Source organism: Oncorhynchus tshawytscha, linkage group LG30 (assembly GCF_018296145.1).
Source record: "Oncorhynchus tshawytscha isolate Ot180627B linkage group LG30, Otsh_v2.0, whole genome shotgun sequence".
NCBI classification, from domain to species: Eukaryota; Metazoa; Chordata; class Actinopteri; order Salmoniformes; family Salmonidae; genus Oncorhynchus; species Oncorhynchus tshawytscha.
In genome coordinates this window covers 24,443,986-24,464,781 of record NC_056458.1, presented here as the reverse complement: position 1 = coordinate 24,464,781, position 20,796 = coordinate 24,443,986, and the positions used below count along the sequence as shown (strand labels likewise).

At 43.6% G+C, this 20,796-nt stretch overlaps 1 protein-coding gene across 3 annotated transcripts in view; it reads left to right on the top strand.

Annotated features, from left to right (window-relative positions):
- The first annotated feature begins 6,560 nt into the window (after positions 1-6,560).
- LOC112229109 (drebrin) overlaps positions 6,561-20,796 on the top strand; it is a 129,258-nt gene continuing 115,022 nt past the window's right edge. For 2 of the 3 annotated variants that reach the window (XM_042309085.1, XM_042309084.1), the window contains exon 1: positions 6,561-6,783. In XM_042309085.1, coding sequence (XP_042165019.1) covers positions 6,701-6,783 — 83 coding nt within the window. In that variant the 5' untranslated portion in view covers positions 6,561-6,700. The remainder of the gene's footprint in view (positions 6,784-20,796) is intronic. The other variant, XM_042309086.1, reaches the window with a different exon arrangement.

The following is a 20,796-nucleotide window of genomic DNA, read 5'->3' as shown; positions in this document are numbered from 1 at the left end:
CACACTTTGTCTTTCTTTCTGTGACCGGGATTGCATGCAGAGAGCCTGGTTGACCTGCATTTTTGGACACGTTTTTGTAGAGTACTGAAATTCCTGTCATTCAGCTGCTATCGGTGGTCTGATTCTGTTTTCCAACTTAAAAAGCTCTCCATGGGTCCAGGCTTCACTGGTCTGGTATGTGGATAGTATTTTTCTTCTTCTGCACAACAAGAAGTTAACCCTTTGGGAGTCATACATCTTTTTTCTGTAAGTCTGACCGCCTTGTCTCGGAGTGAGACACACAAACAGCACGTATTTCCTCCACACTTGACCATGGTTGTATTGACTAAAGTAAACACTAAATGCTTTATTAAGTGCGTTAAGAGGTAGTGTGAGATTTACATGTTAACTCTTGCACCTTGAACCCACCTAAGATCAGAGCCCCTTGCCTCCCTCTAAAAAGAGTGTTTCAAATGAACTCACAAAAAGTTAGCCTTTTATCCTCTCCTTTTGATGTTAGTCTTTGTTCATTATGTGGAAAATAAAGCAGAGAAGAATGAATGTCTCACCAAAATGAAGTGTTTTGTTTTTTTTCTCCAGGGGGTTGTAACAATGGCCCTTAAGTGCTTATTTGGTGTGTTTTGTTTTTCAGCACATCAACCATCTGTCTGTTCCCCATGGCAGCAGAAAGAGTGTGTGTTCAGGGGGCCTGTGTCTGAGCAAGACTTTAGGACACCACACAATTGTTTTCCTTTTGGATACTAACACAGTCAGATGTTAGGCTAACTCAGGGATAGGATACAGCCATGTGTGCATGCCTGCCTATGTGTCAGTTGTAGCAGACCTATCCAAGGATGTGGTCCTCATCCCTCATAGACAGAGGAGTTGGCTAAAGCATAAACAAATCACATTTTATTTGTCACATGCTTTGTAAACAACAGGTGTAAACTCTGTGAAATGCTTACTTACGGGCCCTTACCAACAATGCAGAAATAAAGAAATACATAACGAGTAACGATAACTTGGCTATAGACATTGGGTACCAGTACCGAGTCAATGCGCAGGGGTACGAGGTAATTGAGGTAGATATTTACATATAACTGCAAATAAAGTGACTAGGCAACAGGATAGATACACTGTTGCAACTGTTTATGTGATGAGTCAACTAAGTTGTGCAAAAAGGGTCAATGCAGATAATCCAGGTAGCAATTTGACTAACTATACCGAACCAAAATATAAACACAACATGTAAGTGTTGGTCCCATGTTTCATGAGCTGAAATAAATGATCCCAGAAATGTTCCATTCGCACAAAACGCTTATTTCTCAAAACCATTGTGCACAAATTTATTTACATCCCTGTTAGTGAGCATTTCTCCTTTGCCAAGATAATCTATCCACCTGACAGGTGTGTCATATGAAGAAGCTGATTAAACAGCATGATCATTACACAAGTGCACCTTGTGATAAGGACATTAAAAGGCCACTAAAATGTGCCATTTTATCACACAACCCAATGCCACAGATGTCTCAAGTTTTGAGGGAGTGTGCAATTGGCATGCTGACTGCAGCAATGTCCACCAGAGCTGTTGCCAGACATTTGAATGTTCATTTCTCTACCATATGTCATCTCCAACTTGGTTTCTGAGAATTTGGCAGTACGTATTCAGTGTATTTAGCAGTCTTATGGCTTGGGGATAGAAGCTGTTCAGGGTCCTGTTGATTTCAGACTTAAATAAAAAATACAATAAAAAGTAACACAATAAAATAACAATAGCGAGGCTATATACAGGGGGTACCGGTAGATAGAGGTAAAGTGACTATGCATAGATAATAAACTGGGTCAATGCAAATAGTCCAGGTGGCCATTTGATTAACTGTATAGCACTCTTATGGCTTTGGGGTAGAAGCTGTTAAGGAGCCTTTTGGACCTAGACTTGGCGCTCCGGTACCACTTGCGGTGCGGTAGCAGAGAGAACAGTCTATGACTTGGGTGGATGAAGTCTTGGCCCCAGTGATGTACTGGGCACTACACACTACCCTCTGTAGCCCCTTGTGGTCAGATGCCAAGCAGTTGCCATACCAAGTGTTTGATGCAGCCAGTCAAGATGCTCTCAATGGTGCAGCTGTAGAACTTGTTGAGGATCTGAGGGCCCATGCCAAATCTTTTCAGCCTCCTGAGGGGAAAGAGACATTGTCGTGCCTTCTTCACGACTGAGTTCGTGTGTGTGGACCATGATCGATCCTTAGTGATGTGGACACAGAGGAACAAAGTTTTCAACCCACTCCACTACAGCCCAATTGATGTGAATGGGGGCGTGCTCTGCCCTCAGTTTCCTGTAGTTCACGATCAGCTCATTTGTCTTGCTGACGTTGAGGGAGAGGTTGTTGTCCTTGCACCAAATGGCCAGGTCTCTGACCTCCTCCCTATAGGCTGTCTCTTTGTTGGTGATCAGGCCTACCACCGTTGTGTCGTCAGCAAACTTAATGATGGTGTTGAAGTCGTGTGCGGCCACGCAGTCGTGGGTGAACAGGGAGTACAGGAGTGGACTAAGTACGCACCCTGAGGGGCCCCCGTGTTGAGGGTCAGTGTGGCAGATGTATTGTTGCCTACCCTCACCATCTGAAGTTAGGAAGTCCAGGATCAAGTTGCAAAGGGAGGTGTTAGTCCCAGGGTCCTTAGCTTAGTGATGTTCTAGCGAAACAGTCCTCTAGTCTAGCATCCGCTTCATTGGACCACTTTTGTATTGAGCGTGTCACTGGTACTTTCTGTTAGAGTTTTTTTTCTTGTAAGGGGGATAGAATAGAATTCTTGTAGAATTCTGGTTTGACAAATGGATGCCGAGGGAGAGCTTTGTATAAGTTTCTGTGTGTGGAGTAAAGGTGATCTAGAGTTTTACCGCCTCTAGTTGCACAGGTGACATGCTAGTAGAAATTAGATTAAATGGATTTCAGTTTCCCTTCATTTAAAATCACCGGCCACTAGGAGCGCCGCCTCTGGATGAGCATTTTCTTGTTGCTTATGACCCTATACAGCTCGTTGAGTGCGGTCTTAGTGCCAGCATCGGTTTGGAGTGGTAAATGGAAAGCTACAAAAATATAGATAAACTCTTGGTAAATAGTATGGTCTACGGCTTATCATGAATTATTCTAATTCGGACAAGCAGAACCTCGAGACTTCCTTAATATTAGAGATCCCACACCAGCTGTTGTTAACAAAGACACACACCTCCCCCTTGAGCTTACCCGAGGCTGCTGTTTGATCCTGCCAATGCATAGAAAAACCAGCTAGATGTATATTATCCATGTCCTTGTTCAGATATGACTCCGAGAAACATAGGATATTACAGTTCTTCAGGTCCCATTGATAGGATAGTCTCGAATGGAGTTCGTTCAGTTTGTTCTCCAGTGATTGTATGTTCGCCAATAGAATGGAGGGTAGAGGCGGAGCCTGTAAAACAGCAGCTGTCCATTGCAGCCCTATTCTGAGTAGTGCAGTTCTGGGACCAGAGTACTAGAGTGAAGATGTGAGTTGGAACGAAAGCCTTTTGTCTTTCCACCTGCCTTCACTCCCCTTTACCCCACAGACTTCCTAAAATAGAACCAGATCAATAAATCAATACCACTCTTTTATGAACTCAGAACAAGTTGATCATTGTCCTCCGTCTCCCTCTGTTTCTCCAGCCCAGTTTGAAAGTACTCTGAATGACTAAGAAATCATGTTACTTTGTTCAAATACGAGAAATTAATTCTAATTCCTCATTCTAATGCTACGGTGTTTTTGTCTACTTTCGGCCCTACTGACAGATTATAGGAACTAGTTTGTGTTGTGTAATTCAGTTTGAGCTTGATGCAAAAGCTGCTGTATTCTCCTTCCTTCAGCCCCAGCAGAGTAATTTGGCCACTGAAAGACTGAGAGCCTGGTGTCAGAGTCCTATATGAAGCTACTGGCTCAATCCCCTGCTGCTCCATTTAAGACTGGGTGTGAGCTTTGGGCACTGAAGCCAACACACACACATACCACGATCCCACCCACCCAAACAAACACACACTCACCCCCCATGTATGCATGCCACTGCTGGAGAATCCTGGACATTGGATCCCAGCCCATTCTTTGCTGGACAGATGTCTTCCCTGAGAACAATCACTACAACCAGTGAAAATAATTGGTACCTTAGCCATCTGCAGGAGAAGCTGAGGACCGGATGGATGAGGAGAATAATTAAGGTTAACCCACTTAACAGGGAGTAGGGCCGCTATGGGCCAAACACAGATCCTCATTGGATGAGACAGTTAGGAAGGAGGGGTGAGTGTAGTGTGGGGGGCGTGAGCATGTGTGGTATGAGGGTCATTGATGTGGAGAAGGAATATTGTTGGATAAAGAGGATAAGAGCATATGTAAGTGTAGAGGTGTGTATTGTGTGTGTGTGTGTGTGTGTGTGTGTGTGTGTGTGTGTGTGTGTGTGTGTGTGTGGGGGGGAATGATTGACACATATCTATTTCTACATTAGTGGCATGCTGTGGTTTGTGTCAGTTAGACTGATGAAGGATTACTGCTCTTCCCCCTCCTGAAAATAAAGCATTGTGAAACCTTAAATGTATATGAGACGTTCTATTACCATGTTATTACCAGTTTAATTTATGTTGTAATGTAAAGTGCCACTATCCATAGCACTTTTTCTCATGGATGCTAGAAACATGGCCTGTCTCGTGTTGTGTTCTGAGTGACAGTTCCCTGGCAATCTGAGGTCTTGTCAGGGCTGGCAGGGCTTGTCAGGGTAGGGTTGGCAGACGTACACTACATGACCAAAGGTATGTGTACACCTGCTCGTCGAACATCTCATTCAAAAATCATGGGTATTAATATGGAGTTAGTCCCCCCTTCGCAGCTATAACTGCCTCCACTCTTCTGGGAAGGCTTTCCACTAGATGTTGGAACATTGCTGCAGGTACTTTCTTCCATTCAGCCACAAGAGCATTAGTGAGGTTGGGCACTGATGTTGGGCGATTAGGCCTGGCTCGCAAAGTTGTAAGCACAGAATTGTCTAGAATGTCATTGTATGCTATAGTGTTAAGATTTCCATTCATTGTAACTAAGGGGCCTAGCCCAAAAAAACAGCCCCAGACCATTATTCCTCCACCACCAAACGTTGGCACGATGTATTCGGGAAGGTAGCGCTCTCCTGGCATCCTCTGTCAGCCTGCCAGATGGTGAAGCGTGCTGCCAATGGCGTTGAGATTTACACCACTCCAGCCGACGCTTGGCATTGCGCATGGTGATCTTAGGCTTGTGTGTGGCTGCTCAGCCATGGAAACCCATTTCTGACGAACAGTTCTTGTGCTGACGTTGCTTCCAGAGGCAGTTTGAAGCTTGTGTGGCCTACCACTTTGCGACTGTGCCGTTGTTGCTTCTAGACGTTTCCACTTCACAATAACAGCACTTACAGTTGACTGGAGCAGCTTTAACAGGTCAGAAATTTTACAAACTGACTTATTGGAAAGGTGGCACCGTATGACGGTGCCACGTTGAAAGTCAAGGAGCTCTTTAGTAAGGGCATTCTATTGCCAATGTGTGTCTATGGAGATTGAATAGCTGTGTGCTCGATTTTATACACCTGTCAGCAACGGGTGTGGCTGAAATAACCGAATCCACTAATTTGAATGGGTGTCCACATACTTTTGAATATATAGTGTGGGTGTTGAGGTGTGGGTGTTGAGCCAATGAAGCCTGGGTGCACAGCACTGAGGCTGCCCCTGAGGCTCCGTCCAACACTGTTTGGGTAGGAGTTGGGTCAGCTGTAAGCACAGATTCAGGATCAGTTTACCCTCCCCAAACTGTAACTATAACCATAAGGAGAATAAAATAACAAAACTGACCTTAGCCTGAGTAACTTAATCTTACTCTATACTCAAAAATACACTGCAGACCCAGACTGGGATCTAGGATCTTTATCCCAGTTATCAGGCAACAAAACTGTTCTCTCTCTGCCCAATCTGCATACAGTACAGACTACAGACACCCCCCCATCCCAGACACACACTCCAGACTGGGTCGGATGCTATCAGGGCTGATTGTTCCTGTTGATTGTTAGTAAAACATTATCACTCTGAGAGTTGCAGCTAGCTACAGCCTTGAGAACTGGTGGCTTTTGGATGAATCTCTTTTCCACAGCCCAGACATCAAACACCCATCTCTGGATAACCAGCCAGAGCCAGACAAAAGCCTAAAACAACAGCTGTTAAATAAAGGGCTGTTTTTATCAAAGAGCAAGTTATGAAGAGGATTAAATGAGAATGTTGTGTAAAAAAAAGAAAGACTTCGAAGCCCCCTCTCGCCTGTTAGTTAGACCCCCATTTCTGTAAGAGGCTATAGCTACTGTTCGAAATAAATTATTTTTCATCTCCCTGGTCTTTGTCAGGTGCTGGTTTGACGAGTCATTCCATGTCGGTGCCGGGCCTGGTCAGATCAGCATTTAGTGCTGACTGCTGACGTTTTATACGGCGCTAGGACCCAGCAGTGTTTTTTAGAGACCTGTGAATTTTTCGCACTAGGACCACGCAGTTTGCGGGGCAGTAGCGCTGCACTGTCTTTGTTCCTCCACTCAGAATCTCTCCCCCTCTCACTTTCTACTCCGCAGTGTCTCTCTCCCTCTCTTTCTCTATACTCTCCTTTACTTCCATTACAGTATTACACCGGTCTGGATGATTGCAGAGACAGCAACATGGCTGTGAATCTCGGCAAGAACAGACTGGCCCTTCTAACAGCCTACCAGGATGTTATCAACGAGACCTCGTCCACCGACTGGTAGGTCAATTGAACTTCCCTTATCTATCAAGGGTCATCGGCATTAAGTGTTTTTATCGTTGAGTGTGTGTGTGTGTGTGTGTGTGGGGGGGGGTTGAGGATGCGGATGGATGCACAGGACGGGATATGCACATCCCCCCATGCAGTACCGTCTGCAGGCTGTTTTTTTGTGATAGGCTACGCAGCATCCCCCTGGTCTTTTGCAGGAGGAACAGGATGGGGAGAAATGCCGAAGTAAGCCAACAAATTAAAGTTCAAAGAGCACTGTTGCAAAAATCGCAGGGAAATCATAGTTGATACTATAGGCTAGTATGTAACGATCCATGATGCGGGATGATCTACTCATAAATGCATAAAATGTAACGCTTCCATTCCAAAGCTGTCAGAAGCAGGGCGTACAGCCCATTTTTCATACAATAAAATCCCACTTGTTTAAAGTGCTGAAATGTGCGGCTGTTCTTAGCAGACCAACTGACACAGCGGTCACTGGCTGCTCCTAGTCCAGAAAAGCAGCAGGCAATGTGCGCATTGATCAAATATTGAGAAAGAAGAAGGGTGATTCATTGTTTGCTCAGAGCGAGTTTTTACTTTGGACCACCGACCACTGTGTTTCTGTCATAGACAGACGTAGTGGGGAGCCCCTGAAAAGGTTTGAATATTGAGAGAATGTACGTACGTTTCCCTCTTTGCAATAGCATACCGCTCGTTTCCCTAATTTTAAATAAAAAACATTTACATGTAGCGTTCTCGCATCCCGACTAGCGAGGGCTGAGATGATATGGGCGAGGCGAGTAGTGTCAGTCTAAAAACCCTCAATGTGACCGGCCCTGTTTCTCTTCTGCTCCCTCTTCTCTCTTCCTTCCATTATACGCGATATAACTGCTGTTTTGGCCTGTTGGGAGTGGAAAAGTTGCAAATGTGATGGTCCCATTCGAGTTATCCATACATTCCATCGGGCCTTGTGTCAATGTGGAGGCGTTTCTCTTCCCTTTGTGTGGAAATGGATACACATGGTCAGTGGAATATCTGTTCACCTACAAAACCAGCTGGCCTTAACAGAGTGAGACATTCTGAAAGGCTGCATCCATTGAAGTCCACTGATGATCACTTCTCTCTTTTGAAGATGGATAGGCCTTTGACTCTATGCTAAACAGCTTAAATTATCATATTTTTCCAACTAAAGATAACCAATTGCTATCTTTCAAGACAATATAAAACATTTTTTTTAGAGCATGTGTTATCCTTTGGAGTTTATCTCTATAGCCTTATAGGCCTATAGAGTTGATCTGATTGAATCATCTACAACATCACTATTGTAATGTCTCTTTAATAATAAAAGATGCCACAAGCCAAGAAACAATATATTTTATCAGTCTGCCACCATTGTTTTGTATATTTTTCAATACAGATGTAGCCTTTTATTGTTGCCTAAATGGCAGTATCTGCATGTTTTGACTGGGCTTCAGTAGTCTACCACCAGCCTGTTGGATTGCCCATGCCCTGTAGAGCCCCACTAACCCCCATTTCAGCCTGTGTCTGCTTGGAACAGGTTCACAAAAGCCCACAAAATGGATGCAAAGCAAAGTGAGATTTTCCTGTACATAGAAATGACATATTCTAAATTAAGATTTTATGAAGATCCAGCTTGTATGTGTGATGATGAGACGTGTTACCATGCTGTTTTATTATAATCGTGTTGTAAACATTATATTGTTAGAAGGCTAACCTAGTCTTTTGAGAGGAGGCATCCTCCCTCAACCTGCCTGTTAGCCAGTAGCCACACTACTAGAGAAATTCCTACCTGTAGTTGAATATCACTCTCTGCTTTTTGTTCAAGTGGGTTGCACCCATATAATTGACAAAGGTTCATATTTCCTTTGTGTTTAAATGTTGCAAGGGCCCATTTTATCTTCTTATTTATCAGATTATAGCAAAGAATAGCTTGATAATGCAAAGGGCCTCAGGCTTTCCCCCATTACTCACACTTGAACTGAGCTGAACAAAGACAGGGCTTTCAACCATCTCTGACCCTAAACAACCTCAATCTTCCCCCTATTTCCCTGTCCATATAATACCTCATCATCTATAACATCATGGCTGCCTTGCCCCGACACACAAGTGTGCATGCACACACTTACACACACGCGCTGGCACTTTTTTACATTTGCATTTTAATCATGTAGCATACGCTCTTATCCAGAGCGACTTACAGTAGTGAGTGCATACATTTTCCTACTTCTTCGTACTGGTCCCCTGTGGTGCCATGCTCTACCCACTGACCCACACACCCCAACACACACACACACACACACACACACACACACACACACACACACACACACACACACACACACACACACACACACACACACACACACACACACACACACACACACATACCGCAAATGTATCATACCCCATCATACCCCCTCAAAAATATGAGCCCTCTTCATGGGCCCTCAATGTCTCTGACACACAGGTGTCTTTCCCCTAATGGTGGATAAGTGGTGGATTCATTGTGGGCTTTCTGTTCACATAACTGACCTTCCTTCTTCACTGAGCACCGCTGTCCTTGTCATGCATTTTTCAGGAATTTTTGTGGAGTAAAAATGTATTCCCATTCAAATTCCTATTTTCCCTAACCCCTAACCCTAAACCTAACTTTAAGCCTAACCTTAACCCCTAAACCTAACCCTAACTCATAACTCTAAACCTAACCTTAACCCTAAACCTAACCCTTAAGCCTAAAATAGCATTTGAACAAATTCAGGACATTAAAAATGTCCAGACTTTTCAAAAAAATAAAAATAATAATCCTACCTTGTCAGGACATTGCGATCCTGTTAAGGTAGGAAAATATGTACACACGCGCGCATGTGTGCGCACACACACAAGTTGATGGCACGACAATGGGCCTCAGGTCATCGTCATGGTGTCTCTGTGCATTCAAATTGTCATTGATAAAATACAATTGTGTTAGTTGTCCGTAGCTTATTCCTGCCCATACCATAACCTCACTGCCACCATGGGGCACTCTGTTCACAAAATTGACATCAGCGATCCGCTGGCCCACGCGACACCCTACACTCTGTCTGCCATCTGCCCAGTACAGTTGAAACTGGGATTCATCCATGAAGAGCACACTTCTCCAGCGGGCCAGTGACCATCGAAGGTGAGCATTTGTCCACTGAAGTAAGTTACGACGCCGAACTGCAGTCAGGTCAAGACCCTGTTGAGGATGACGAGCACGCAGATGAGCTTCCCTGAGATGGTTTCTGACAGTACTGTATATGCAGAAATTATTTTGTTGTGCAAACCCACACTTTCATCAGTTGTCCAGGTGGCTGGTCTCAGACGATCCCGCAGGTGAAGAAGCCGGATGTGCAGGTCTTGTGCTGACGTGGTAACAGGTGGTCGGCGGTTGTGAAGCCGGTTGGACTTACAGCTGCATTCTCTAAAACAATGTTGGAAGTGGCTTATGGTGGAGAAATTCAACATTTAACTCTCTGGCAACAGCTTTGGTGGATATTCTTGCAGTCAGCATGCCAATTGCACTCTCCCTCAAAACTTGAGACATCTGTGGCATTGAGTTGTGTGACAAAGCTGCACATTTTAGAGTGGCTTTTTATTGTCCTCAGCACAACGTGCACCTGTGTAATGATCATGCTGTATAATCAGTTACTTGATATGCCACACCTTTCAAAGGAAAAAATGCTCACTAACAGGAATGCAAACAAATTTGTGCACACAATTTGAGAAAAATAATCTTTTTGTGGTTATGAAAAAAAATCTGTGAGCTTTTATTTCAGCTCATGAAACATGGGAACAACACTTTACATGTTGCGTTTATATTTTTGTTCAGTATATATTCCTACCCCTCCCATCACGCCTTTTTAATCTTTCCAACCATGTCTCTGAAACCTGATTACAAAGCTAGTTCTGCATTGTAGGAGCTATAACAATCAAACGCTGGCGGCAAATACCTCATACAGGGTGAGAAGACACTACCTGTCTGATCATGGCATGATGAGACATTTCTCAAAGCGGTTCAGAAAAGGCAGACAAAGCCAGTAATAACTATTGCAGAAAGAATCCAGGTGGATGATGAATGATATTATAGTGTCCTTCGATTCAACGAGGACCAGCCAGAGCCTCAGTGACAGTTATGGCTAGAGCCTAGAGGACTCTTGAGAGGCTCTTGCAAGAGAAAATTAAGGCTTTTTGAACTCCACCATGAAGATGTGACGCACAACGAGCCAGAATGTCACAAGGGTTATCCAATATCAAACACACACAGACAACTGGAATGTTCCATGTAGAGCGGTGGCTGTTGCTGATTCACCGGGAGCTATGGGTTTGACCCTTTGACCCCTAGCCCTCTCAGTCATTACCTGACAGGTTTCCTATTGGTCTTGATGATCTGTTCCTTTACCCATCAGGCTGCATTGATTGGGTTATCAACTACAGACAGGCAGGGCAGGTCAAAGGCAATCCTTTTACTTGGATTAGATAGGTCCTGGTTGGTTGCTTCAGCAGAAAGGCTTTGTTAAAAGTGTAATATCTTAGTATCTGAAGACAGAAATATAAACGTTTTCTGTCCTTTGCAATCAGTTGTCCATTTTTTTAAGAACAATGTTCTTCTAATTTGCTCAGTCAGATTTTTTTTGATATCCGTCTGTCATCACCGGTATAGGTCATATTCTGAACAGGAAGGAATGTTTTAGTTCTCAGGCAGACAGCCAGACTCCTCTCTGTCCAATCAGCAGCAGGTTTGGCCCCTGACTTCCTGTCTGTCTCAGGGGAGAGGATTCTCCTGGAAGTCATCAGTGTGTCAGTCACCTGGTTGCATGGCCACCTCTGGCTGCTAGCCCGCTAAAAGCTATCCCACTATGCTCCGTCCATACAATAACAAAATGTGCAATAAATCTCAAATTTGTCGTAGATAGTTTTTCATTTTACCCCGTATTTTCAGTTATTTCAGTTAGGCTACATAAATCAGGATTATTGTGCACTTCAAAGGTACAACATGAGTTAAGGTGTCAATCTTTGTGTTTCTGTGTCTCGACTGTTATTGACTTTGTTGCAATGCTACTTCAATGCAATGCTGTTGCCTCCTCCTCCCCCTCCTACTCAAGTGGCGCAGTGGTCTGCATCTCAGTGCTAGAGGAATCACTACAGACCCTGGTTCGTTTCCAGGCTGTATCGCAACCGGCCGTGATTGGGAGTCCCATAGGGCGGTGCACAATTGGCCCAGCGTCATCCGGGTTTGGCCGGGGTAGGACGTCATTGTAAATAAGAATTTGTTCTTAATTAACTTGTCTAGTTAAATAAAGGTTAAATAAAATAAATAAAAAATGCCCATCCCCCCTCCAAGTCAACCAGACATGGTCCTGGGGACAACACATATACAACACGCATGCAAACACACAGATAGAGAAAGAGAGGTATAGCTACAACTGTATAGGGTTCTTTTACACTCTTGTGCCATGGGAACCAATTTAAGCCACACACACACTGTAAATTGGGCACTAGTGGTCTGGTGGTCTGGGAAAAGGCAGGAAGAGCTCACGTGGTTGAATTGGCCTCATTCATGTAATTAGCAAGAAAAATCCACAAACTGTTCATTTTAAATTCAATAACGTTATTATGCAAGAATTCTGTTCTGGTCCAAGTGTTCTGGGGTTTCGAGTTGACTATGAGAGCACTGTACTACAATAAATGCTATATAACCCTCCAGTTAAGACAAAATGTCAAAATTTGGTTTGGGAAATCATTTGCACTCCACTTGCACTTTCATGCCATGGGGATGAAGATTCAATTGGGTAGAAAAGATAAGCCATGCAGTCATTCCACAGAACAGCTGTCTAACAATAAGTCGCACAACTAGACCTAACATGCTGACCAGACCGGACACGTCGCTTGCGCGAGCATCGCAAAATAAATGTAGAAATCCATGTTATTCAATTATTGCACCCACACTGCTCGCACGCGCCAACGGGCATCTGCGATGCCAAGGGCTAAAATAGAACTCTTTTATTTCTGATGCAGATCGCGCTGAAAGTCCTGCCTCTCCCATCTCCTCATTGGTTTATAGAAGCAGGTACCCACGTGCCATCTCCTCATTGGTTATACCCACATGGGTGATTGAAAGACTAACTGTTTTGCCGGTTGTCGTGGTAATACTATGAAAGTTTAGATGCTGATCATCATATAAGTTCAAAGATGAAAAGGCCTGGGAGTAGAGATGACTAGAAACGATTTGGTTGGCCGTTCTATGTGTGGATTAATTGTCGGAGTAGTGGACCTTGTGCATTTCAGGTAAAATAACAACGCAATGTTTATATCCCAGGACAAATTAGCTAGCAAGTGCAAGCTAACTAGCTAAATTGCCATACATGTTTAATGCTTTTCGACCTGTCCCCAAATGAATGTCATTGGTTCAGTTTGTTTTGATATTTTAACCTGCATGTCATAATCGCGTTTGGTGTAGGGGGACAAAATAAATGTATGCACGCGCGCAGCCTGTTTGGATTCCGTGTAAGGCTGTCTACTCCGTCATTTTCCATGCTAGATAACTTATTTTAAGGTGATCAGCACACATAAAATGATGGATTGGACACTGTCTGCCTGAAGTCATAGATGAGTTTCCGTCACTGACTTTTTCATGGTCTTGCATTTTGACTGCTCCAAGATCACAAAGACAAAACAGTATAAAAACATCCATCTAGCTCTGCAAATGGAGGACAGAAAAGTTTTCATTGGCCCTTGGCAGAGCTGAAACTTCCCTATGAGAAAGAAGTTATCCTTTGTTTATGGAGCCCAAAGCTAGAAAGTAGACCTTGAAAAGACGGTTTTGGTTTGCTCAGCTCCTTCAATCAGTCAGTCAGTCAGTCAGTCTAATCACAAAGGAAGTCAGAGAAACACCAGCCGAGACTGGAAACTCTACTGTTTGCTCTCTGCTGCCAAGAAATGACCTGGAAACCAGCGAGGGCAGTAAGAATCTGGAAAGTCCTGTGACCGATAGGCAAGTCACTTAGAAAAACACACCGTTTTGAAGCGATTTTTTTGTGTAAAATCCAAAGCCATTGAATTACTAGTCTCATTCATTCACTCAGACCTCCTCACTCCTGGATTCACTCGGCTCTTGATTGCTCTCCAAGCCGGCCTCTGATTACTGGTATTGACCAAATCACAAGCATGACAACCTCCCCAAACTAAGTTCGGACTCCATTGGCTTTAATACCACTGAGTGATGTGCTATTTGGAGAGGTCCTATGTGGTAGAGGCACAATGCCTTACCAACTAAACATTGACTTGATTTGGAATTCAATGCAAAACAAAATCATGATACTGTTCTTCTTCATTCCCCCTTTCCATTCTGACCTTGAGTCTAATTTACTGACTAGTATTTTACAGATGGTGGCCATGAAGTTAATTTCTACATACAATCTGTAAGTGTTTGTCCCTGTGTGTTGTTTTAATGACTTCTACAGCCCAGTATGTTGCATTGAAACAGATCCTCTTCAGGGAGTCTCTAGCGAAGAATCATAGTCATAGCAAATATTCCTCTCCTCGCTCCTCCACATCACATTCCCTCGTTTACCTCTGGACCCTAGGAGAGGACAGAGAAAGGAATCCTCTCTGTGGAAATGGATGCCTGTATAATAAGTCAAATAATTCCTTCCCTTCTTTCAGAACAACACCGTGATGAAAATGCTGATTATTTGGCACTTGGGTATACTGTCAGTTAGCAGATCAGCGTCAGACACAGACCAGAGTGTGTGAGACAGTAACAATAATCCTGTCATTGTATTGTGTGTTTTGGCATAGCCTCAGTTGTAGGAACTGGACTGTTATTCTGTCTGGAGCTCAGCCTTCTGCTACTTATTGTGATTATGAACATGTCACAGGGCTTGACAATCCTTCAGAATGGCTTTATGAGTGACTTTTGAAGATTTAGCAGGTTTCTTATGCCCTTTACAGACAGACTTTACGGTATGTTGCATTTAAAACAAATCAGGCATGTTTTTTAGAGCCCAATTCATACAGTCCCATTTTTACCACATTCTTGCCAGTTTAAGCCTTTTATATTTCCTGTGCAGATGCCGGCAAATTTAGGAGTGGGAGTAGACATGGGCCGATGTGGGTGGACATGCATTTTAATAAACCCATTGAATATACACCATCACAAAGAAATCCATTTTTAATTTGTTTTAGGCAGGCCCTAAGAAACATTTGAAAACACTTTGAAAATGTATTTTCCAAATAATAGAATGGCAGATGTTGATTTGAATTATGTTACTGGTTTTGTAGCATATATGCTACATGTGTAACGGATGTGAAACGGCTAGCTTAGTTAGCGGTGGTGCGTGATAAATAGCGCTTCAATCGGTGACGTCACTTGCTCTGAGACCTTGAAGTAGTAGTTCCCCTTGCTCTGCAAGGGCCGCGGCTTTTGTGGAGCGATAGGTAACGATGCTTCGTGGGTGACTGTTGTTGATGTGTGCAGAGGGTCCCTGGTTCGTGCCCGGGTATGGGCGAGGGGACGGTCTAAAGTTATACTGTTACATTGGTGCCGTGACCCTGATTGGGTGACCCGGGCCCAGGCCCACCCAATCAGATTGAGAGAATTTTTATAAATTAATACATTATTATTACAAAAATGTTAACATTTCTGGCTACGCCCATGTATAAAACAAGTGATATTTTGAAACAGTGCCCAAGGAGCAAGACACTTGGGTGAGTTGTTGGAATCATGGAAATATAATGATTATTGTAATTCTACAGTTAGAATATAAAAGTGGGCACTTTGAATACAGTGTTTGACATGACAACAAAATAAAATGCCAGGGAGTCATTGTGACAGGGTAGGAACCAAAATGTTGACAATTGTTTTCTAAGGGACCCTATAATCATTGGCTACATTGAATGTTATCTTAGCTACTTGATGTAGCTAACATATTTTTGCTTTGCGTATTCTTTAAAAAATATATATTTTTGAATTATACCCCTTTTTTCGTAGTATCCAATTGTTAGTAGTTACTATCTTGTCTCATTGCTACAACTCCAGTACAGGCTCAGGAGAGACGAAGGTCGAAAGTCATGCGTCCTCCGAAACACAACCCAACCAAGCCGCATTGCTTCTTAACACAGCGCGCATCCAACCCGGAAGTCAGCCGCACCAATGTGTCGGAGGAAACACCGTGCACCTGGCAAACTGGTTAGCGTGCACTGCGCCCGGCCCGCCACAGGAGTCACTAGTGCGCGATGAGACAAGGATATCTCTACCGGCCAAACCCTCCCTAACCCGGACGACGCTAGGCCAATTGTGCGTCGCCCCATGGACCTCCCGGTCGCGGCCGGCTGTGACAGAGCCTGGGCTCGAACCCAGAGTCTCTGGTGGCACAGCTAGCACTATGATGCATTGCCCTAGGCCACGTAGCGTAGTCTTTTGATTTAGAATATACTGTTGCACAAAAAAACATGCAGATGTAGGTCTACACCAAAACTGGTATTATCTGGCTGTATTTCTAGTTACGTTTGCTCTGACTCAGTACATTTATTAGCAAGCTAGCGATTAGCTTTAGCAGCTAACAGCATTAACGGCTAAGACTAGCTGTTTGCAGATGTAAGAAACACAAACTAATAGTGTAATTATAGAAAGCTAGTGGATTTATATTAGGACGCAATGTGAAAACAGCATTGTCTCACGAGTGGCGCAGCGGTCTAAGGCACTGCATCTCAGTGCTGGAGGCGTCACTACAGACACTGGTTTGATTCCAGGCTGTATCACAACCGGCCGTGGTTGGGAGTCGCATAGGGTGGCGCACAATTGGCCCAGCGTCGTCCAGGTTAGGGTTTGGCCGGGGTAGTCCGTCATTGTAAATAAGAATTTGTTCTTAACTGAATTGCCTAGTTAAATAAAGGTTAAATATTTAAAAAAAATATCTTTGTCATCAACATTGTTACATGTGCTGCATTGACCATGCAGAGACTCAACGCAAGTATCTCCAGGTCGAGGAGGAACAACAAATGCGCTCCTTGAGTGACAAGGGGCGAGGCTAGGTCTGTGTGGAAAGTGGCACGAGAGAGAGAGCGGAAAGAGATGACTCAAGTAGCGAAGTAAACTATAAAAATGGACGTTACACACGGCGTATCACATTTAACAAACCAAACATTCAAATACCGTTATAGAAGGTAAAGTAAACCGATCCATGCATCAAATACCAGTGTATCATAAAATACTGTATACCGCCCAGCCCTAGGGTGAAGTGACATGCCTTGCAAAGTTTAGAACCGGCGAAAGAGCTTAAGAGCCAATGCCTCCTCAGCATTACAGCTACATTACATACTAAGCTGTAGGCAGAACTTTACCGCAATCATGACTAGGTCGGTTGGCGGAAATAAAAGTGGAGGCTTTGTCGCCTGCAATACCTTTTATATATAAAGAAAAGTCTGAAAAAGGTTGTTGGGATGCTAGTTGGCATAAAGACGTCTTGGTTTGAAAGGTGTATTAGTATGTTAGTATCTGATAATAAATGCACAGTTTTGTCCCAAAGGAAAGTATACAAAGGATTCTGGTCCTATCTAAAGTGTTCAAATAAACACTATTTGCTTTCAGCATCAACGGGACCTTTCCTCTTGCTGTGGGAAATGTTAGGCTAACCGTTTGCGCCAGCTAGCATTACCCGTCCCAAATGGAATTCCTCCTCTCAAGCATCTTGTGTGCGGAACACAGCAGCAGCTACAGTAGGAGCAGTCGGCTCAGTTGCCCATTAAAGCACATCTGGCAGTGCCTGCTCTCTCGCTTCAGGCAGCCGTGGCTATTTCTGATTCTAACAGGTTTTAGCATAAATAGTGTATCGACAAGCTAGCATCTCTTTCCAGCCCAGCATGCTAGCTCTCTCTCTGACACATGGGAACAAAGATAGACGTGGAGGAGGTTGGGAAGGAGTAGGCATTCTGTCCAGGTCAGGCCTGAGTGCCTACAGATGATGCCACTGCTAACAAGCCACTGAGGATTATGGGTGCAGGAGTTGGGCGCAGCTTAGAGGGAGAGGTTCGCTAGCTAACACCGTCCCCCACTCTGATTCAGTTCCTACACTTCATACCAACCCTTCTTCAGTGCCTTCATCCCCCTTCACCCATGACCCTCCACCCAATCCACCCCCAATGACCATACTCTGCTTCAACCCCTTGTGAGTTCATCTTCCCCCCAGCCCCTTACAACCACTACTGATGTCCCCATCCTGCTTTAGTTCCTACCCTCCCACCCCTACCCTCAGGACTGGGATTCAGTTGGACTTGATAATCAGCTGTGTGGAAGTAAATCGGCCCGCTAATCCCCCAACATTAAACAGCATATCTCCAACTTTAAACATCTAGGTAAGTCTGGCTGTGCCAGTAGTTTTGGTGATAACAAAAACAGACAGCAGCGTGGTCTTATCAGAGAGCTGCTTCCCCTGCCTGACAAAGTACAGCAGGCCTCGCCCCAGGCCTCAGAGTGGCCATGCTGAGTTGAGTTTATGAAAAATAGCATCTGATGAAATATGAACAAAAAAGGCTTTATTTAGGCCTTTGAGAAAAATACTACAAGGTGGTGAAACCAAAGCAGAAGACTGGCCTTTGTGTACTTTGTTTGGCGTCGGTTTGAAGTGTGTGTGTAATGCTGTTTGATCTGTGTGTTTCCGTGTCCTCTCACACTGTTTCAGGTGGATCCCACTGCTCGCTCTCTATCCCAATGGGACTTCCTATGAGGAAACACTCCTTCTAAAATAGGTCCGGCAGCTAAAAGCTTACCCCAGGTGGTGGCTCTGGCAGTCTCTGTGTTACTATGCTATTTGTCTCCAGCCCTGTTTCTCCCGGCACTACTCCCTCCCTCCTGCATATCTTTCCTTCAGAAAGGAAGAACGGAAGACTGCTTAGCAGTACCATGACGGAAGGCTATCCAGTCAAGGCAATTCAGTGGCTTGGCCCTTTCTACTCTTTACTGTAACAACTATTTCCTGTGTTCAGTTTAGTTTCAGGGTCTTTGTCTGTGCTCTAGGCTTGGGCGGTACACCATATATACTGTATACCAGGGTATTTGGAAATAGCCACCGGATGGTTTTTTAATACCGTCAATACCATTGAGACTATTTGTTTGACGTTTTTCAATAAATGTGTGTAGCTACTTTAAGTACATACTTGCAGTCAACTTGTGCAATACGTTAGGAGATGAAGCAGATTGCGTTCTTCATTTCACACATCACATTATTTTACATTTTGAAACTTACTGTGGTTCCCCAGAACAGTTGAGCCAGTCACGTGTTTGTTTGTAAATAGCACAACAGGAGAAGGCGGGAGCAGGTGAGTCCAGCAGTGTAGCCTATTGACAGGGGTTGTGCTTTATATTGAAAGTCAAGTGTTTTTTTTGGTTCAATAGAGTGATCAGGAATGTGCAACTAATGTTTTCCTTCACATAAAATACATTAGTGCAACACATTTGGCAGAAAATATCTTTGCTCTTTGGCTGTCAGCCACACATTTAAATGTGTTCACAATGAAAAAGCAATGTATTTTTTTTGCAAAAACGATGCATGGCCATCATATATATGTCTAATGTTTATCATTGAACAAATGTAGCCAGCTACATTTTCTAATGTTTTGCTTAAAGCTAATCTTCCATTTTACCTGAGAAAAGAAGGCTGGCTACACCGAGAAAACTAGCTACACATCAGTCGGAGTGTTGTATGCTGATGTTAATTCTCATCTGAGTGGAGAAGTGCAACTGAAGCACAATAATTGTGTGATGCCGTGCAGAAATGATAGAAGAAGCATTTTAGATCTGCGTTTTGGTATTTCTTATGCGTTTTAATCTTTTTTTTCCTGCGTGAAAAGCGCATAATTCTGAGTTAACCCAAGCCATACGTTTAACTCGCTAGTTATCTAAGTAAGGTTAAGTGCCTGAATTAATAAGGTGATGGGGTATCATATTGTGTTAGCTTTGAGAAGTCAAAGCCCTTTGGATGAGTTATTTGTACAGTAATGGTTGTTGATTGTGTTTTTCTCCTCTCCATTCTCGGCCATCTGCTCCTCCCCGTCTTCTACGAGCAGAGCATGCAGGGTCCATGCTATCTGGGATCCTTGGGACGTCCCTCCCCAATTGACATTGACATTTGAAAATGGTTGGTAAGGGCTAGGACCCCATATAGCACTAACCAAACAGGCAGGCCCGTTGCCCTAGAAAATCCAGACTCCACACAGACACAGCATGTACTGTAGGCCTACACATGCTGCTCCAGAGCCATTTTTTCTTTTTAATTTAACCTTCATTTAACTAGGCAAGTCAGTTAAGAACAAATTCTTATTTACCATGACAGACTACCTCGGCCAAACCCGGGCCAATTGTGCGCTGCCCTATGGGACTCCCAATCACGTGTAGCTGCACTAGAACAAAGCAATCCCATCTCCAAGCAACTTAAAGAACACAATCAAAGCTGAATTATTCATTTAAATCACGACGGTTCTGCTCACTAGCCTGAAGTGAATCATTTAATCTGCGTTTATATGGTTTGCCACAAATTCAATGGATGTAGTATTTTGTAGGTCATGATGATGAAACGTAACGTTAGTCATGGTATGTTAGTGGTGATAGCTACACCAGTGATGACGAGTGGAGAGAACAGTGTTCCAAGACACAATGAAGAAGTGCTTTGGGGTCTTTTAAAATACATTTGATGTTACATACAGTATTTATGACCATGGAATTATGAATGACTAAATTATCACTGGTAACTGCAGTTTGTCAGTTTGTTCTACATTGTAAGTACTAGTAGCATTCTTTTCACCCTTCCAATGCTACCCACATGCATCCATTCATATGTATTATTAACCTTCTTTGGTTACATAATATGTGAACCTGCTGTTCTTTTTCTTCTTTACTGTTTGCAGGGTTTGTTTTTCAAATAGATATATATTCCATTCCTTTGTACCATCAGAACACTTGATAAAAGGACTGAGAATCAGAAAAGC